This window comes from Eublepharis macularius, chromosome 10, assembly GCF_028583425.1.
Source record: "Eublepharis macularius isolate TG4126 chromosome 10, MPM_Emac_v1.0, whole genome shotgun sequence".
NCBI lineage: Eukaryota > Metazoa > Chordata > Lepidosauria > Squamata > Eublepharidae > Eublepharis > Eublepharis macularius.
The window spans coordinates 60,933,173-60,952,698 of record NC_072799.1 but is presented as its reverse complement, the minus strand read 5'-3'; the positions used below and the strand labels follow the sequence as shown (position 1 = coordinate 60,952,698).

General features: G+C 41.0%; 1 protein-coding gene across 2 annotated transcripts in view; it reads right to left on the bottom strand.

Annotated features, from left to right (window-relative positions):
• Positions 1–15,127, bottom strand: part of TMEM144 (transmembrane protein 144) — a 58,827-nt gene extending 43,700 nt beyond the window's left edge. The window contains exons 1-9 of one of the 2 annotated variants that reach the window (XM_054990699.1): positions 14,901–15,127; positions 12,743–12,937; positions 10,638–10,760; positions 9,743–9,842; positions 7,017–7,097; positions 6,651–6,732; positions 5,356–5,441; positions 3,472–3,590; positions 2,643–2,762 (exon numbers count right to left, since the gene is read on the bottom strand). In XM_054990699.1, coding sequence (XP_054846674.1) covers positions 2,643–2,762; positions 3,472–3,590; positions 5,356–5,441; positions 6,651–6,732; positions 7,017–7,097; positions 9,743–9,842; positions 10,638–10,760; positions 12,743–12,881 — 850 coding nt within the window. In that variant the 5' untranslated portion in view covers positions 12,882–12,937; positions 14,901–15,127. The remainder of the gene's footprint in view (positions 1–2,642; positions 2,763–3,471; positions 3,591–5,355; positions 5,442–6,650; positions 6,733–7,016; positions 7,098–9,742; positions 9,843–10,637; positions 10,761–12,742; positions 12,938–14,900) is intronic. The other variant, XM_054990700.1, reaches the window with a different exon arrangement.
• Between the last annotated feature and the right edge of the window lie 4,399 nt (positions 15,128–19,526).

Sequence of the window (19,526 nt, the reverse complement as noted above, 5' to 3'; positions counted from 1 at the left end):
CCACGTTTGGAGAGTCGACCAGCTGGTAACTCAGACCAACCACCAGCCTGTTTACCAAGTTTGGGTATTTGACCAGCTGGCAGCTCAGACGAACGACCAGCCTGTTTTCAAAGTTTGGGGAGCTGACCGACCAACTCCGACCAACGACCAGTCTGTTTACCAAGTTTGGGGAGCTGACCAGCTGGCAGCTCAGACCAACGACCAGCCTGTTTACTAAGTTTTGGGAGATGACCAGCTGGCAACTCACATGACATCTCCATTCTGTTTTGCAAGTCCCATTTCAAGTGGCCCTGTTGCAATTTTCACCATCTAAGTGTTCTGTATCAAAATACCATGGGTGGCTGCCTACAGACACCTCCTAATTGCTTGTAGAAACCTGGCTTGATGGAACTTCCCTTTATCTGACCATCTACTTTAATAGTGCTACGTGATACCACTTGATCTCAGCTTCTTTTGTTTCAGGAATGTATGCGCCTCCTTACCAGATACCTGCTTGTAGCAGCTCTCAAAGTAAAACAAGAATTGCAACACAAATGAGTCAGAATTCTCAACATTAAAACAAACCACTAGAAACAAGCCACCGATATCAAAACAGCATGAAACAACACTCAGCACTGCAACCTAAAATGATATCCTTAAAACAGTCCCCAAGGTTAAAAGAGATTATAAATAAATATTTTAAAATGGAACCCTGCAGTTAAAACTCTAGATAAAAAGAAACATTAGGCCCTGGCACCTGAAGGAGAGTAAGGTCGGAGCCAGGTTAATGTTAAGGCGAAGGGTATCCAAAGGTAGGGTTCAGTGACTGAAAAATCTCGGACTGGCTAACCATTCTTTTCAGCCGTACTAGAGGTGCTGATCCAGTCACTGCGTAGTCCAGCTAACTGCCCTCCAAAGAAACTCTGCTCAAGCTGCCCTAGTAGCAACTAGGTCTTTCTTAGCTGCACTCAGAATTGCTCTGGGCAAATGCTGGTCGCTGGTTAACAGGGCTAGGAAGGAATTTTTTCCTTTGGGGGGCTGATTGGCTCTTGTCCTCTGAGGGTTTTTCGCCTTCCTCAGAGCAATTTTATTAATCATAGGAAATTGTTACTAACAACCCAACATAGCAAGAGAATCTCGTTATCTGAAATGGCATGTCTCAGATGACAGATGACAGATGACAGATGACAGATTTCAGAGGAAATCTGTGATCATTTTGGGGGGGAAATTTAAAATATTAAAAAATTTAAAATTTAAAAAATTTAAAATAGTTGCAAATTTCTACTCTTTCCATTCCTTAACAATTAACAAGAGTTTTAAAGAAAGCAAGAAAAGTAATTAAAATTCTGTGGAGTCTTTCCTCTGCAAATAAATAATAAAAGTAATAAAAAGAGGAAAGACAAGAGTATCTTAATAAAATCATTTCCCTTCCATTCCATTAATATATGCCTTTTTATTCCCAGGTAAATTACTATGACGAAAACACTAACAGTTACAAAAATAAAAACCCTTAAGACCCTTTATGTGTTTGTGTCTTATTCCAGTTACACGAAAAACAACAGGCTTTTTCGCATGTTTACTTAGAGCAGGTTTTCTGGGAATTTGGCCGCAAGGATTGAATCAACTTTAGGCTTCTGTAATTCTGCACTTGAGTGAGTCAAACAGAAACGGCAAGATGGCATCTGGTTGGTGTCTGGTTTTTATTTCTGCACTTAGAAAAATGCCCCATTTCTGTCATGGGGTTTCCGAGGGAAGAAGACATGAGCCGTTTTGTCAGTGTGACTTTCTTTTGGCATGCATTACAACATTGTAACATTGAGATGCTTGAGGGGGTTATGGTTAACCTCTGCCTCAACAGGTACTTATCTATCAATGACTGCATGGTGTTATTTGAGCTCCAAAATGAACAACAGTTCTCTGTGTTAATTGGTTGAAATGTTCTGGAGGGAAACTTTAAACACTGCAATGTTTTTTTTAAAACAACCACGTTGTAATGTTATTTAATTTTTTTTTTTAATTTGGGGAAAAGAACAACTAAAAAGAAAGGGAACCCAAGAGATTCCTGTACAAAATGTCATCCTAATTAGCTTGTGTTGGTGAGAAGATGATTTACTTCATACTGCCAAAGGTTGGCGTGCACACACCCCATATAAGAAACAGTGACGTTTTATTTTTGTAAAGGATGAGAGCCAAGAGTGGTGGGGGAAGAAAGGGAGGAAAGGGTGTGGTTACACATTGCTGTTCAACCCATCAGGACTCCGATGGATAAAGGGGAGGGCGAAAAGCAGGACTTGCACCAAAAAAACCTTTCTGCACTTCAAAAAACCATCTTTTAGATTTACTGTAAAAAAAAATTGGGGTGTGTGTATAGAAAAACTGAAGAAAACCTGCAGGGGAAATCTATTCTACAGCAGATGAAATCTTTCACCCACGCAGAACACAAGAGCAGAGGAAGCAATCTGAAGCCAGAACCGAAGAACTTTGACAGAGCATGCGGAACTCACATATACACTAACAGTACAAAATGAGAGGTTTGGAATTTTCATTCAAACACCACTTAAAGATTGGTAGACTCATCTTTTTGGCGCTGTCTAACAACGGCAGCAGTACAGGAGATAGAACATTGTAATTACAACAAGAGAATATGTATTACAGCATTCTACCTGGGATTATGGCTTCAGGATACACTTTAGGATGATTTTTCATTACTGCACAGTAGATCAAAAAGTAGATGGTACTTGTAAGGAAGATGCCGCTAAAATGCGCAAAGACATAATCTAAATCTGAAACAGAAATGCAGATTTTATAATTACATATGTGAGAAAAATTTTTTTTGGGAAAATTCACAAAAGAGCACACAAAATTAATACAATCTCACAGTACAGTAGAAAACATGATCATTTTGTCAGAACAAGCTCATACCCTAAACATACAGATTTAAACCCTCCTGGTTTTTTGTTGAATAAGGATATTGGCTGAATTATATATATGTATATTACACATACATTGACTCATATATGAATACTATAGCATCTCTCATTATTCTGACGTCAAACACTTTTGCAAATGTCACTAGTTGTACTTCTTTTCTGATAAATGCTTCTGTATGCCTTAAAAAAATCAGCATCACCGTAAATTTTGTAATTAGTAATCTGCTACAGCAGACTTGTTCAACTTGGGGAGCCCTAGGCCACAAAGACTAGAGCAGTGGTGGTTCTGTGATTTGTTTAACAGTCACAGCTATGGAGGCCACTTTCTGAGATACCTGCTGCCAACATACAACAAACCAGTTGAGCTGGAGGACATTCTGGACCTGGAGGATTTCTAGAAGTTTCTTCAGTTGCTTGCAGCAGATCTACTGGCAGAGGTGTGCGGAACGGAGGAAGCAAAGGAAGAAATGGAAAGTCCCCACTCTTCCCCTTCTCTTCCCCATGAATTATCATAGTGCCATCACACACGTTATATTTATAAAAGTGTCTCATCTGCCTTTACCAAACTGACTCGCTCCTGTATATGCCGTTCCATTTCTTCTGCCATGGTCCTTGACGTAAAGCACAGGCACAAAACTAGAACCATACAGTATTCCAGCTATCACAGCCAGGCAACAGCCTCTTAGAGAGAAAAAAGAAACAAACATATTACAAAATCATTTCTTGAGTTATACTGCTCCTTGCAGATTCACAGGCAGTTGCAGAAAATAATTGCCAGTGGTTTTCTAGGAATTGCTGCCTGGGAAGGCATGTCAGAGCTCTGAAAATTGTAATGGCATCATATATCTCATTCGCATTGTGGCCTCATCTGTGGATACTTAAATCCAGAAACTGGAGCCATGAACAGACAAGCCAGATCTTTCTACAAACTTGAGAAAAGCCCCCGGTTTGCAAAAAAAAATCTGAAATGAAACCCTTCAAACATTAATACCTAAACCCCTCCAAAATAACAGAAGCAGCATTTGTACCTTTAAGAAGCAACCACCCTGAAGCACTGCCAGCCTTCAGATGGGACCTAGAGGTCTCTCAAAATTAGAACTGATTTCCAGACTATAGGGATCAACTCCCCTGGAGAAAATGGCTACGTTATAGGGTGGACTCTATGGTATTATCCCCCCTCCTCTGAAGTTCCCTCCACAAATCCTGTCCTCCCCAGGCTCCACTCTCAAATTTACAGGAATATTCCAACCCAGAATTGGCAACCCTACCTATGATGGCCATTGTGGAGGTTGCTAGGCAGCTTTCAAGTCTTGGTTATTGTCAGTAAAAGGCAGGGGGCAGGGATCAGGGTCCATTCCAGGCCTGTTTTGGCCTTTGAATGGGGGGATTCATTGGGGCCATGACTAGTGGCAACCACTAACAGGCCCAGGGGCTTGCTACTATTCAACAGCAGCTACCACATGAAAGCAAGTATGGGATAGTGGTCAGAGTTCCAGACTAGGATCTGGGGGACCCTGGTTTGAATATCCACTCTGCAGTGGAAACTCACAGAGTAACCTTGGACTAGTCACACACCCTTAGCCTAACCTACCTCACGGAGTTGTTATGAGGATAAAATGGAGGACAGGAGGCAATGTAAGCTGTTCTGGGTCTCCGTTGGGGAGAAAAGTGGGATATAAATGAAGTAAACAATAAAAATAGGTGAAGATAAAAGATAGGTTGCTTTGCGGGTAGGGAAGAGGAAGGAATCACGGAAAGGAGAAAGGATATGAGGGCTGCCAGGAAGAGGGAAAGAGGAAATGGTGGGAATGAGGTACCTCCCACAACTCCTTGCAGGTCCTTCACATGTGGTTATTGTTTTACTTATGAAGATACAGTAAAAATGTTATCTGGCATTCATGAGAAATGGGGGTTGTTGGTTAATCATATCAGCTGGACACTCAAGTTTGCTATTTTGCTGTGTCTCTTACCCAGAGAAATCCACAGTGACCAAACATTATTCCTTTTAAGAATGCCATGGTGACAACCCCACATCTGGCGGGACCCTTCTCTTTCTGAACCATGAAACTGTCCTATGCAGCCGGCAAACTGCCCTGGTTCTTGGGACCTCTCCAGCACATTTGACTCCTGACAGCTGGAACCAAGCTGAGGGAAAAAGAGGCACTCAAGATTATATCGGCTGGCAGCACTAGGACCAACAAAAGCCCAGCAACAGCCAGAAGTATCAAGTTGGCCAGCCGGGAAAGTGTGAGTGGGGTGCACACGTGCTCAAAGATGCTAGGTTATGGTGGCTCTGCGGGGTAGGATCTTAGTCTCTGGGTGATGCCAGTTAACCAAGCAGTCTGGATAATCAAGAGCCAGATAACAAAGCTTTTCATGTAGTAACTTGCATACCAAAGGTAGTAAGGCAGGATAGAGGGCAATCAACAAAAAGAAAGGAACTTACACTATCCTCTTTCCCAGCGGAGAAAGACTGTCTACCCATGACGGATCATTCCTGTTTTCATTCCTATGTTCAGAAGTATTGATTGACTGTTGATAAAAATGAAAGTCACTAAGATTAAGATTTCTGAAAACAGTTAATTGTGTGTACATTTTATTTGATATCACACAATTTTTTTTAGATGGGAAAGACACCATTTAGCATAGTCCTAAAAAATTCCCAACTGGTGCCTGTGCAGAGTTCCTTGGAAAACATCAAAAGAAAGATATCCCACAGCTTTCCACTGCTGTTCTGATCTCCTAATTAGGAAGTTTTTCCTGATCGTTAACTGATTTTATGATGTATTTTATAATGTTCTGCTTTTAATTGTTAACTGCCATGGTGGCCCTCTTTGGGACATAAATTCTGTAAATAAATAAAAATAAACAACTCATCCCATAATTTAAATGCATTGCTTCCTGTCTTCAATGGACAAGAATAATTGTGGATGTATCTTCTTTTAATCCTGTGGAAGTCAAAATGCATCTCCAGGCCCTGACATCTATCTAGAGAAAAAATGGGCAGTTAAAAATGCAGGTGGCCTCATTCAGTTCATGTCACCCTCACTAATTTTCTCCTAGGCTTTTCCTACTAAGTAGCAGTGAACTGTATGCTTCAGAGGCTAGTTCACACATGCATGTACATCGCTCAAAATTTGACTAGTTGTCAGATATGTGAATATGGTTTATACAGAGGTTTGGAGTTTGAAATGGCAATGGGTGATACTGAAATGCTCTCAGTGGTGGTTAATTGTGGTAATGTGCAATTTATCATTTGATGCTCCGGATGATGATCAACATTGCTATGATAACTGGCCACAGGTAAGCACTGTTTTCTGAGTACTGAATAAAATGATTCTCTCAACACAACCTAAACTAGAATTAACCCCTTGGCTCACAGTACCAAGTTACATCTGGTTTACTATCCAGCAATCGTTTTTCAATAATGCAACTGCTTTACCAGTTGTCCCTTGCCCACATTTATATTTTTTTCTTTTCTCTACCACGTGTACATTGAATTGTATTGGATTTTTAGCAGATCCATTTTTGCTAAAGCTCTGTTCTCTTCTGTAACAAATTTGCTGTTCCTCCTCTGTCTGTTCCCAGACCTCTCCTTGAATCAAGATAACAGGAAAGTTACCCTGTGCTAGGAGCTAACATAAAACCTAGGAAAGAATAATTAGAATAATTCAGGTGTTTGTTCCAGTGCAGATACATACATTCGCTGTTTGAAAGCAGTAGTAAAAATGAAATACTTACATGTTCTCTTAATAATGGAGTGCTTTCTGATGATGGCGAAGAACTCTGAACATCAGTTTTTACAAAAAGAAACAGGATAGTGCTGCAAAAGGTTTCAAGCACTACATTCATAACGGCATACCATATATTAAATATGTTAACAAATTATGCAGACTGTGTTTCACGCATGTATCTTTGCCTCAGATTGTAATACTTTCTCCTAATATCTGCAAAAATAATTCAGTTCCCAAACAACTTTAATAAATCATTTACACATGTACACAGACTCTAAATAAGAATTTGCATTTGTTCTTTTAAATATATTTCATTTGATGATTCTTTAAATATTGTTATTAACAAAAGGGAGTTTTTAAAAAAAGAAAATACCTTAAAACTGAAAGTCCAGCTCCCACATAGTTTAAGACTGGCTTTGCTACCTCTTCTGGATCAATTCCAAACCAGCCAAACCTATTATAACAACAACAAAAGAATTGTTCTTTGAAAGTTTGTGAAACTGGCATAAGGGAAGGGGAAAAGGACATCGCACTGTCTCTGGGAAGGATTGTAGGAAGAGGCCTGCTGGGTCAGATCAGTGGTTCATCTAGACCAGCATTCTGTATCACACTATGAGTTGCCCCGGAGGGCCAATAAACAGGGCACAGGGGCCACGGACATCCCAGATGCTGCCTCCACGCACTGGGTTTCAGAATATGGCCTCTGAATATGGAGGTTCTGTTTACACATCACGGCTAGTAGCCATTGATGGACCTATCTTCCATGAATCTGCCTAACCCCCTTTTCAAGCCATCTACACCTGTGCCCATCAGTAGTGAAATTACTCATTGAGTAAAAAAGTATTTCCTTTTGTCTGTTCCAAACGTACTGCCCAATGATTTCATTGAGTGCCCCTGAGTTCTTCTATTGTGGGAGAGGAAGAAAAAGCTCTCTCTTTGCCCCACCATGCATAATTATAAGCCTCTATAATGTCCCCCACTTTGCTATCTTTTTTCTAGACTGAAATATCCCAGACACTTCAGCCACTCCTCATAAAGAGTGTGCAATGTCACAGCATCCATCTTAAGCCTTAATGCAAATACTGAAAATGTATGATACATAAGCCAGCTATATAAATGTCATAGCAAAGTTGATACCCCCAGGGGATAGCCTAGTCCGCAAAGCAAGCAGAAGGGAAAGCAAAAGACCCGCCTCTACTTTCCCCAGAAAAATGGTATGTACAGCATCTATGGAGGAATTCAGCACCTCTGGCCAGCAGAGAGCAGGGAAGCACCCAACAACCCCCAGCACCCAACACCTCCCTCCCCTCCACCTCACATGCGCAGAGGAGGGAAGACTTCATGGAAGATACGACAATCAATCAACACTCCTCCCCACCCCCCACCCCCAGCTGCCCTTCTAGTATCAGGGTACAAAGATTAATCTTTTAGACTTAGATGACTAGATCTCTTTATTCTTGATTAAACCTAAAGGTCTCCATGCCAACTTCCGAAAATAAACTGGAAATTTCCCTTGGATTAAGAGTGGCTACAGTTCGTTCCACTGTCAGTATATTGATATAAATGAGTAAATTCACTCTTCCAAGATCACAATGGTAAGGAAGAGGCTTTCTCGTTTACAACCCCTGCTCTTGTAAACAGAACCAATGGGAAGGTGCCAGCACAAACTTGATAGCATCACAATAGAGAGTGACCTGTAGTAAGACATACTGTATAGCTCTAATTTCTTGTTATCCAAAGTTACCAGAATGCAAGCCTTATACTCTAAGAGCTTTCTTGGGATATTACTTCTTTTCCACACTACTGTGTTATCACCTAAAGTGTTAGGGAATGGGAAGTTTCAAACTCCAAACTCTAGGTATACTGACTTCTCTCTCAATACAATTCTTATGGCTTATCAATCAATAATAATTCTAATGTTATTATGTATATAAATCAAATGTTGTTGTTATCATCATCATCATCATCAATCAAAATCTCTCCATTTTCCCACTGCATATGAAAACACCCCAACTTCCAATTCTGGCCTGAATTAATGCAGAAGATCCAATTGATACCGGGAGACATACCAAGTGTCCATATTAAACAGCCTCATTTACATTGCTTATGGGATGTCCAAGTATAAAAAGTACCCCAAAAGAAGTAGCTGGTGCATGCACATTATCTGCCATCCTCTGACTGCACTCTCTCAGTGACTCAGACTACCAAACCGAAAGAACCTTGTGAGGAAGAGCATCCCAAACTGCCTTCTTTTTCAGGACAGGTTGTATTCTTTTCTTGTGCATCCACACACAAACACTACAGGAAAGACCTAAGAACCATAACCTCAGCTCAACGTAGACTCCCCGGCATATGGCAGAATTGTTTTGCATGGAATGCATGCAAGTCAACATTTCTTTCTTTGCGTATGTCTTCTTTGTTATAGCTTTACTAGTGTTTGCCTTAGTAAAAGTTCCTTTACTTCTGTATGTAATTTTGACAAGGCCTCAAGTGAGATCGTTACAGAATGGCATTAACATCTGCCTTACCAATGAGACGTTGGAAGCCTGTCTCTGTCCCTGTTGTTGTTCTGTGGTAGTCTGGGGGTTAACAATTGAATTTGTAGCCATTCCACTGCACGTTTTCCTGACCTCAGTAAACCTTTTTTATCATAATTAGCTCGGTGGTTATTTGGGGTTAGGTCAGGTGATATTGATTCCCCATCAGATCAGGTTGTAACACACGAAGGTTTCAAGATCTCCCTTCATGGCAAGTTGTTCTTCCCCCGGTAACATGAGGCAGCACCCTCAGCACAAGAAAAATGATCCCCGTACCTATTTGAACCCTAATGTTATCATTCAGTTTGCACTTCGCACATGCTCAGAGGGATGCCCCCAGTAGCCAGGGAACAAACTTAGATAGCCATTTGGCTAACAAGAGGTACCCTTTAATATATTGGTGGTTCTTTTTTGAACTTTTTTTCAACACTGCAATATCTTTTTTGAGATAGAGCCTGTGACTAGGATCCTATATTTCTGTTGCACAGCTTAATACAGAGGAAACCAATAGCTTTTCATAATAAACTTGATTAATTTGGTGTAAATATTTTATTTAGATTACCTTGAACTTGCCCAGCCAGTTAGCAAGTTAAAAGAAGCCCAGATTAAGAGCCCAAGGCCCAGCCCAATGGTTTTAACAATGGGGACAACTGTTACATTACCTGCAATATGAAAAAACACAAAAGCAGAATCCGTCAAGTATTATTACCATTTAAATGAAAAGTAACCAGATAGTATCTTTGGCTTGGATCCAAACAACATTTTTACTCATTCAGCTATTCCCCTCCTTACTATCCCACATGCATTTTGTCCATGTAGGTCTCATAATCCCCAGAACAGTCTATTTGGTAGACAAAGGGGATTCTCTCCTCTTTCTTTCATTAACAGAAATGCTGGCTAAATATACCCCTTTGATTACAATGCACATAAATGCACTTTAATAAAGTTTATACATACCTATCTGTATTTTTGTACAGCTGCTACTACCTGCTCAGTATAAATAATTCAAGAAACTCCCAGCATCTTAAATAAAATTACTACTAGATTTGTCATTCTTTTTTTTCCAAATAGCTATGCTGAAATTCTATCTAATGCTCAGTTTTTAAAAGCAGAGAATTTCAGTTGGGGGGGGGGAATAGCATATATCCATTCAACACACACAAACACTAGAAGCATATAAGTAATTGGAAGTACTAAGAAGTATCAATAATTAGGAAGATACAGTTCTAAAAACACCTTTTTGTGAAATAACTTCTGGTATTCAACTCATAAATACTTCAAGCAGACTTTCTCATATTGAATTACACAGCAACTGGTTGGTAAATAGGCCATATTATTTGCAATGTATTTGTTGTCTCAGGTTAAATTATTATATTTTACTGTGTGATGTTATACCAGTCCTGCAATCTGTAAATTTACATCTGTGAATCTAAAAAGGAGGGTTACTTCACCATTACCTGTAGCCCACAAAAAGCCCCCAACCATAGCGAGAGGCCAAAACCTAGGGCAGTTCTGAATAAGGTTGACGATTAATGAAACTATCCAGATAGCAGTACAGAGAATCCATTGGAAGAACATTCCTAAAACAGACAAAAAAACCCCAAATAGTTAAGTTTACTATAATGTTAACATTTTCAAGTAATGGTTATTGAGTCCTACTGAATTTAAACCCGTATTATAAATTGCTAAGGTGTTTTGTGGTGATGAAGTCTCTTGGAGTGATTAAGCTGATGTGATGGTATGGAATGTTTACAGACTGCTCAGGGAACTATGCTGTCAGTAACGCAAGTATCCAGTGCTTTGGTTGGTATTAAATCTCACCCAGTACGGGAAGAACTACACTGAAAAGATACGAAGCTAAAAACAGGAAAGATTAATTAGAAGATGCCCCTAGAGGTGAGGAAGCAGGCAGGAGACCAAAATACCGGACTATCAGCTGTTTAAAGAGAGGGTCAGAATTCATTTTGGTCTGACAGCAGAATAAAGTAGAAAGGCTTTCAGAGAGATAAGGAGAAAGCCTGGAGAAACCTATTCCCAATTAGGTTGTCGTTTAGACAGGGCCTTGAATAGATGGATTGAGGAAAGTGAAGTGACGACTTTCTAAGAGCTGAAGAATTTGATGGGACTAGAGCAGTTCTACAGACAAGTTCCTTCACAGTTAAGATGGTTCTTGAGGGACAAGCAGCTTAAACCAGTAGACACAGTTGAGTGAGAAACAGAAGCCTTCATGAAGAATGTGTGGGGAGGGACTAATAAGAAAAACCTCAGCAAATAGAGAGCTTGGAGAAAGAGAAGGGCTGGGCAGGCTTGAGTCAGGATGACTGAAGAATCATGAAATGTGAGAATGAGGACTAAAATGCGGAAACGTGAGACTATAACAGGCAAATTGGAGCAATGGGAGGTAGGGACAAATCAATCTAAGGAAAGAAAAGGAGGAATCTTGTAAGTAGGCTCAGAAAGTGGCACTGGAAGACTTGCCTCCAAATTCCATTCAACCACAAAACTCAGTGGGTGACCTTAGGCTAGTTGCTATCACTTAGTTTAACCTAAGGTACATGATTAAGACATATAAAGACAGCAGAGTGGGGGAAGGAGACTATATACCAAACATGGACTTACACACACACACACACACAGTCCTATGTCAAGTAGAGACCACTGGAAGTTTCTTGTGGTTTTAGGAGTTATGTAAAAGAGATTTCTGCTAGAAGCAATTTTTCCTATGCAGCAATTCTATGAACTGGCAATGGTAAGGGAATAGTGAAGTCCAAAGATGGTGAACTGAATCTGACATTTTAATCTTAACTAAAGTTGAATAACAACACTAAGTACTTGTATAGCACGTTCAGAGTTCAGAGCATTTCACATACATGATCACTATAATCTTTACTATAGGCTGTAAATGATAGAAAGTACCATCAAGTCATAGCTGATTTATAGCAACCCTTGCTGGTATTTTCAAGGCAAGAGATTAACAGAGATGGTTTGCCATTTTCTACCTCTGCAACCCTGATCTTCTTTGGAAGTCTCCTATCCAATTATTAACTAAGGCTGACCCTGCTTAGTTTCCAAGATTGAGTTTGCCTGGGCTATCCAGGTTAGGGCAATATCAGAATTACAGAGTTCTTTTTAGGAGAAAGGCAGGGTAATTTAAAAAAAAATAAAATGTGAAATAAATGACCCTCTTATTGCAGATGGGGGACTAGAGATGAGGGTGAATAGCTTGCCTAAGGCCCTTTGTGACTGAAATGAGAGCTGAACCAACTTCCCAAGTCACAGCTCATGCTTCTAGCCACTAGGCTATACCATTTACTCCATTTGCATGGGCCTTAGGAGAACATCTAGGAAATATAGGCTTCCTGAGTTTGTTGATATGACAACACATTTATCAATTTATTTATAATGATGGTTCTTTAATTACAACTAGGTCATATGGAGTCTATCTACCTAATGTATTCATTTTAAACACCTGCTATTTGTCAGTATGTGAAAATGACATGGGATGTATTATATCTGTATAAAGTATGAATAACAGCATTTAATGTTAACACAAACTGTTTACCATCACCAGTGTCAAATTTCTTAACCGGTACAAAGTTTGTTCCAAATAAGAAGACTGCTATTGCTGAAGAGGTGAAACCAATTGTTAAATCTGTCCCATTGGTGCTAACAGAGCTGTTACTTTCTTGCCAGCTGGCCATCTCTGTTCTTGACTTCTTTCAAAAATGACTCCAATTCTGTTTCTTCCTGGCAGCTTCTGGAAGTAGAAAAAGGCACTAAACAAATGGTGTCATTGGGCAATTATTGAAATAGTCAATGCCGAGAATCACAACAGTACTAATATATCCCCCTATACAGTCTATTGTAACCAAGTATTATGAATACCACTCTGTTTAACAGTATATTGGCTGCCCCCCCCAAGGAGAATATAAGCCACGAAACCATGCAGAGCAACAGTCTCTATGGAGCATACTCAGTAGGAATCCCCAGGTATGCAGAAATCTATGACAGTAACCTAAAGAAACGGACTCTCAGAAAAAAGGCATGACGAGAACAAAATATGCTCTAGAAGGGATAGAATACTGAAAGCACCTGAGTGCCAGTTAAAGGGGGAAAGGTGCAGGATTCGTCTGCTCAACCCCTGCGAGTTTAGAGAATCTTGGAGGGGAAGATTTTGTAGGACGGATGGCATTTACAAATCATTTTCCCCACAATACGTTGTGGATCCACAGATGTTTCTATAGAATTATATAAATCACACCTTGATTTTGTGCAAGAAAAGCAGGCTGTCAGGATTATGGTGTTAGTTTGCCCATATGCTACCCCCAGGTTGGGTTGTTAAGAGAAATTCTCTTTATTCTCCTGAAACCAAGAACCCTTTGTTTTTTTTCCTTCTTAGGAATTTGGAGTTTCTAATCAATTCCTTTTTGATCAGAGACATTTGAAGAGAGGAGGGGCAGGAAGGGCGGCGCTGTAAAATGGCAAGAATTTACGCGCAGAGGCAGGCAATGTCTTTCCAAGCCTTCCTAACTTCCTGCTAGAGCACCACCCTGGGGTGTATCACACAGAACAACTGCAAGGGCTGAAGTTATAAAAGGGTGGCTCGATTTCCCTTTGAAGAGAAATCCTGTCCTTCAAAGAAAAAAATAGAATCAGTGGAATCAATGGCTGTATCTAAAAAAGCAAATTTTATAAAAAGGAATTATCCACCCCATAGCAATCCCTACATCCCAGGTGCACTTTATAAGACTAGAGAAAAAAAGAGTGATCATTCAGGAAGAAGGTATATCTGATTACTCTAAAATAATTTCCTGTTCTGGGTTAAAATCCTGGTTTTTCATGTTGCAGGTTAAGTTTTTAAAAGTTTTAAATGCAACGAAAGGACAGCTCTCAAATGTTAGATATTCAGAGGCAGCATTTTTGTCTTCTATTTAAAAGTAATAGGAACTCTCCAAGAACTGACCAGTGAATAAATGGATTTATAAATTTATGATATCATGTATTTATATGCTTCTCATTAAATCCTGCATGTGACATTCTGCTCTTCTTAAAATCATTCTCCTTATAGAAATTGTCTCCACCCACAAATGGCTGATGCCAGCACTGAATCCCCACCTCTGATCACAGCTTGTACATTTTATTTGAATTCTACCCTCTCTCTCGCCTTGAAGGAGTTCAAGGCAGCCTGCATCACTTCACCTACCCACCCTTGTTCAGAATAAGCCTGTGGGAAGGTTAGGCTGAGTGAACTACTGACTTTTATGTTGAGGGAAAATGTGACCCTTTGTTTTTTTTTGGGGGGGGGGGTAGGCATGTTAAACCTCAGGAAGACTGAATGATCCTGCAAATTTCATGGCTCCCGGGAATCTGATCCTACTCAGGGCCAAGCTACAACGGCAAGTGGATTGAGCGGAGCACAAGTGAACAGGGAGAAATACACTTGCCATTCAAGTGTCATTCGTCACTTGTAGCTTCGCCCTCAAACACGACTCTCGGCTCAGCAGCTTTTAAAGACTTGGCTTTCTTTTTATGAACGAGTCTGTAAGAAATGTTGAAACCTATTGAAACGCTGGCTTTGATCGCTGTTTCCAGTTCTGAGTTTGGAACTCACACTGCCCCTTTCCTTGTCTTTTGCCTTCCAGCTTTCCCCTTCTTCCCTCGAGATCCCCTGCTTGCTCTCGCTGAAGTTGCGAATATATATATATATTTCTCTTACTTACAAAGCTTCCCTACTGCTCTGGCTTCGCGCTCGGATTTTCAATACTAAAGGACGGAACAGGGCAAAGGAGGCCGCCCTGTTCTCATAGGATGCATTCCTCCTCCCCGCCTGTCTTTTAACCAGGCTCCGGGCGGCGGGCCCTTCCGCCGGCAGGCTACTGACCAGTCCTCTGTTAAGAGCCGAGAAAGCGAAACCTCAACCATCCACCCGGTTCCTCTAGTTTCTGCGCTCTCGCCGAGCCGCTTCCTACAAATGTCACGTGCGCGTTGGGAGTGTGTCACGGGAAAACGGCGTTGGTTAGTTTAAGGTAGCCTGTAATTCTGACAGTATTGTTAAGGGCTGAAGCCCTCTTAAGGCGCTCTTGATTTTGAATAGAAGAAACGGCTGGAACATCGTTCACAGAGAGCAAAACCTCTGAATGGTTTTTAGTTTTGTATTCTTAAAGGAGAATTTTTATTCCCCCCCCCCCCGGTCGCTTTTTGTGCATCTTGAAATCTGCTTTCCACCCCGCCCGTGTAGACCAACAGCTTGTATCACAGTCACCTGAATCCACAGCTGGGACTGGGTAAAAGCCGGAACTAGCATTAAACAAATAGTGGTGCAACAAAAAACATTGAGAGGTGTTAAAGATAGGCTAGAACAATATAGAAATGAAAACATAGAAATAGCAAGCTTTTATTAACCCTTTCCTTGCCAAAATGCTCCTGGAACAGGCTGGACTGCAGAATAAGGAAATACCAGTACCACAAAAAACAGGAACAGAAATGGAAATATAAATAATAATAACTGTGCTTATATACCGCTCTTAGGGGACAGTCTCTGGAGTTCAGGGGTGTGTGATTTGGGGTGATCCAAAGATTATTTGGGTTTCAGGGAGCTTATATTTTCACCACTTGCTTATTCAAAGCCATGTCTAATACAGGGTGTTTGGAAACAGGCCACATTCAAGGCCTTAGGTCCAGAACCAGAGACTGGATCAGCACCAGCACATTTCCTCTTGTAGGGGACAGTCTCTGGAGTTCAGGGGTGTGTGATTTGGGGTGATCCAAAGATTGTTTTGGGTTTCAGAGGGCTTATATTTTCACCACTTCCTTATTCAAAGCCATGTCTAATACTGGGTGCTTGGAGACAGGCCACATTCACAACCAAAGATTGTGGCCTGACACCAAGCACATGTGCTGGTGCCAATACCACCATTGTCTCCAATTTAGGTAAAATAGGACATATGGAGCCTCCATGTCTCGGAGAATGTTAAAACCTGTCATTTGGAGATCAGTTGTAATTTGTGGGGATCTCCAGGAGGGTTGACAACCACAGTGTCATCAAGCCAGGCAGCCTTAGCATGGACCTGCCTGCTGCCAGAACTGCCACTGTCTCCCAAAGAACCCCAGGAGCAGCGAAGGCTGAGGGTAAGGGCAGAGGCATGGACCAAGCACAGGAGCACATGCCTGGCAGCCCACGGCCTTCCCCCTGCTGAGGAAATGTCAGGAGAGCCAGTACAGGATCTGATCTACTCCTCGTGAGTAGCAGAGATGAGTCAGCTTGGAGAAAGAAGCTTAATGAACCCAGCCTCACCTGTAGGAGAAACTCCCTTTATAAGGCCGCAGCTAGCATGGGATTAGCTAGTCACAATTGTGGTATTCTGGTCTTGGCTGTTGGTGAGCTCTTCGGTTCTGGCTGCCTGAGCCTTGGTGGGTCACAGTCTTTGATTTTGTAATCTGTTACTTGACCATGGAGTTTGACCTGAGAATCTTTGTTGTTGGCCCTGTTGTCGTCAGAACTTGCCTCCAACCTAGTGAGCAGGATATTTTTAATCCTTCTGTTTCTATTTGTTGTTCTCCATTATACTCTTAGATTATGTTGCTGCTGTTTCTGTGGGTTTGTCATGAAAATATGGTTTAGAGCAAATTATACTAAGTGATACATGTGAACTTTGTTTTAGAATTTCATTAGGCTGTCTTGGTTTGGGGCATAAATTGAGCCAAATGTGTAAGTTTGGTTTTCTATAGTGCCTTTAATAAATATGAATCTGCCTTTCGGATCTCTTAGCGTATCTTTACGTTGGAAGGGTAAATATTTTTACTTTACCTTTTCAACATAAATTTTAAATTTCAGGCATGGGAGAGACGGAGCTCTTTCAATGTGCTATCATTCTCTTCAACACCGACACCACACCCTCCGCTTTTCTCCATTTCTCAGCTTCTTCTGGTGGTAGCTAGGATATTTCACCCCATGAAGTAGGTTCAGGTATTTCTGCTGTTCTTAGTGCAGAGGTAGTCAAGTCAAGTTTATTATTACAGTCTGTGACCAGTACATATAAAACCATTTGCATATCAGTTTAAAAACAGTTGAGACTGGATACCGGGGAAGAAAGATGAATAAATAAAAGAGTAAAAAAATAAGATCATCATAAATTAGTTGTTTAAGCAGCCGTATGTGATTTATGTTGCTTGTAGACCTGGGCACAGAATCTTGCTACTTGACATGGTGTCTGGTGATTCCGATCAGACAAAAGATAATCAAGTTTGATTTTATTTGAACTTCGAGGGAATCTTTCTACTAATGGACTGATGGTTTTCGCTCTAATTTTACTATGACTTGGGCAGTTGAAGAAGATGTGCTCCATTGAGTCAATTTCTCTTAGGGGATAGGAGCAAAGCCTAAGAGAGTAATGGACAGCTTTAAACTTTCCTTCCAGAACGGCAGAGGGTAGAGTTGAACTTCTAGCTAAAGCAAATGCCCTTCTGGAGTTACTGGATTCAAGAAAGTAAAAATAGGCTGCAGGAGCGGCAATATATTTAGTAGTATCTGAAGAAATAAAACCTGGTGCTCTAAGAAAATGTTTGTCTTTCAATGTCTGTCACTCTCTGCTTAATGAGTGATTTTGCTCGGTCTAACCCCATGACTAGCAAACTTTGAGGGGAAAGACCCAATTTTCCCAGGGATTTCAGAGTCGCCTTTTGCCAATTAGATTGTCTTGGAATAACAGAGGGAGCAGACCTTGTGGGTTTAGACGTCCTGACAGCCATTTGAAAATTGAAAGGATGGTGATTCTGGCCTCTACCCTTAACATTCCTGTTTCCAGTCTAACCCATGAGTTAGGCATGCATTTGGGCACTTGTAATAGAGCTCTAAGGAATTTGGACTGCACTCTCTCAAGTTGAGAGAAAGAGGAGGATGGCAGGCCCAAGAATGATCCGTATACTAATTGGGCCAATGGTTTGGCTTTAAACAATCTGAGTGCAGCCGGAACATACTGCCCCCCTTGTGATCGATAGAATTTCAGTATACCGTGTGCTGTTTTTTCTCCCACATCAGCAATGAAGCTGCTATGTGTTGTTTTGGTACCTGAGGCTTGCAAAACTACACCCAAATATTTGAAGCTGGTAAGTTGTTCTAACTGATGCCCCTGAAGCTCCCATCGTCTGATCTTTGGATTTTTACCGAAAGCCAGGATCTTAGTTTTTTGGTAATTAGTTAGAAGGTGTTCAGTATCACAGAATTGGGAGAATTTTTTTAGGGCTCGTTTCAGCCCTATGGGGGTCCTAGAAAGTAATACAGCATCATCTGCATAGAGCAGTACGTGAATGTGCCTATTTGCTAATTTGGGAGGGTGCAATCCAGGGTCATTCAAAAGGTTTACCAAATTGTTGATGTAGAAGATAAACAGAAAGGGGGCTAGAAGGCACACCTGCCTGTAAGTTTGAATGGGGTCAGTCAAGTGCCCAATTCGGCTGCACCTTACTCAGGGCAGTTTGCTTGTGCATAGCCCCCAAAAGGGACAGCAGTCGCCTATCAATAGAGGAGGCCTGCAGTTTCCTCCAAAGTCTATTTCTAGAGACTGTGTCAAAAGCTGCTTTTAAATCAACAAATGCCCGGTAAAGTGATGCTTGGTCTCCTGTAGCGTATTTCTCTACAAGGTGTTGCATTACTAGGCACTGATCTATTGTTGACCTGCCAGCTCTAAACCCAGCTTGCTCATCAGCAATTATATCCTCCTGTTCTAGCCAGTCTAAAAATTTCTTCAGCAGATGTTTTGTAGATAACTTGTTTACAATGCCTAGTAAGCTGATTGTTCTATAATTGGATGGATCCTCCTTCTTTCCCTTCTTATGGAAGGGGACTACTATAGCCATTCCCCAATCACTGGGGATGTAGCCGGTTTCATCAATATAAGTAAATAGGGAGGCTAGGAAAGTTTCCCACCAGTCCTTATTTGTTTTTAGTAATTCTGGAGATATTCCATCAAGCCCAGGGGCTTTTGCATTCTTTAACTGGCTAATATAAGCTTTTACCTCTTCGGCATGAACTGGGGGGCATTTGGCCAGATTTTCTATTGTTAGGGCAGGAGGGGGTTGAATAGGATCATCATACATTTTTTGGAAAAAAGAAGTCCATTTATCTGGGGGGATAGAGGAAGCCAAGGGGGAGGCGGCTGTGGAGGCGCGGTTTGACACTTGTTTCCAGAACACCACTGAGTTTTTGCTCGTAGCTGCTTCAATTATATTGGCCCACAGTTTTCTGGTATGTTCTTTCTTACAGCGGGCAACCAGTGATTTATATTTCTTTTTTAAAAATGAAAGAGAACGATATGCATCTTGTCTGGTCTTTTCATCAGCTCTCAGTG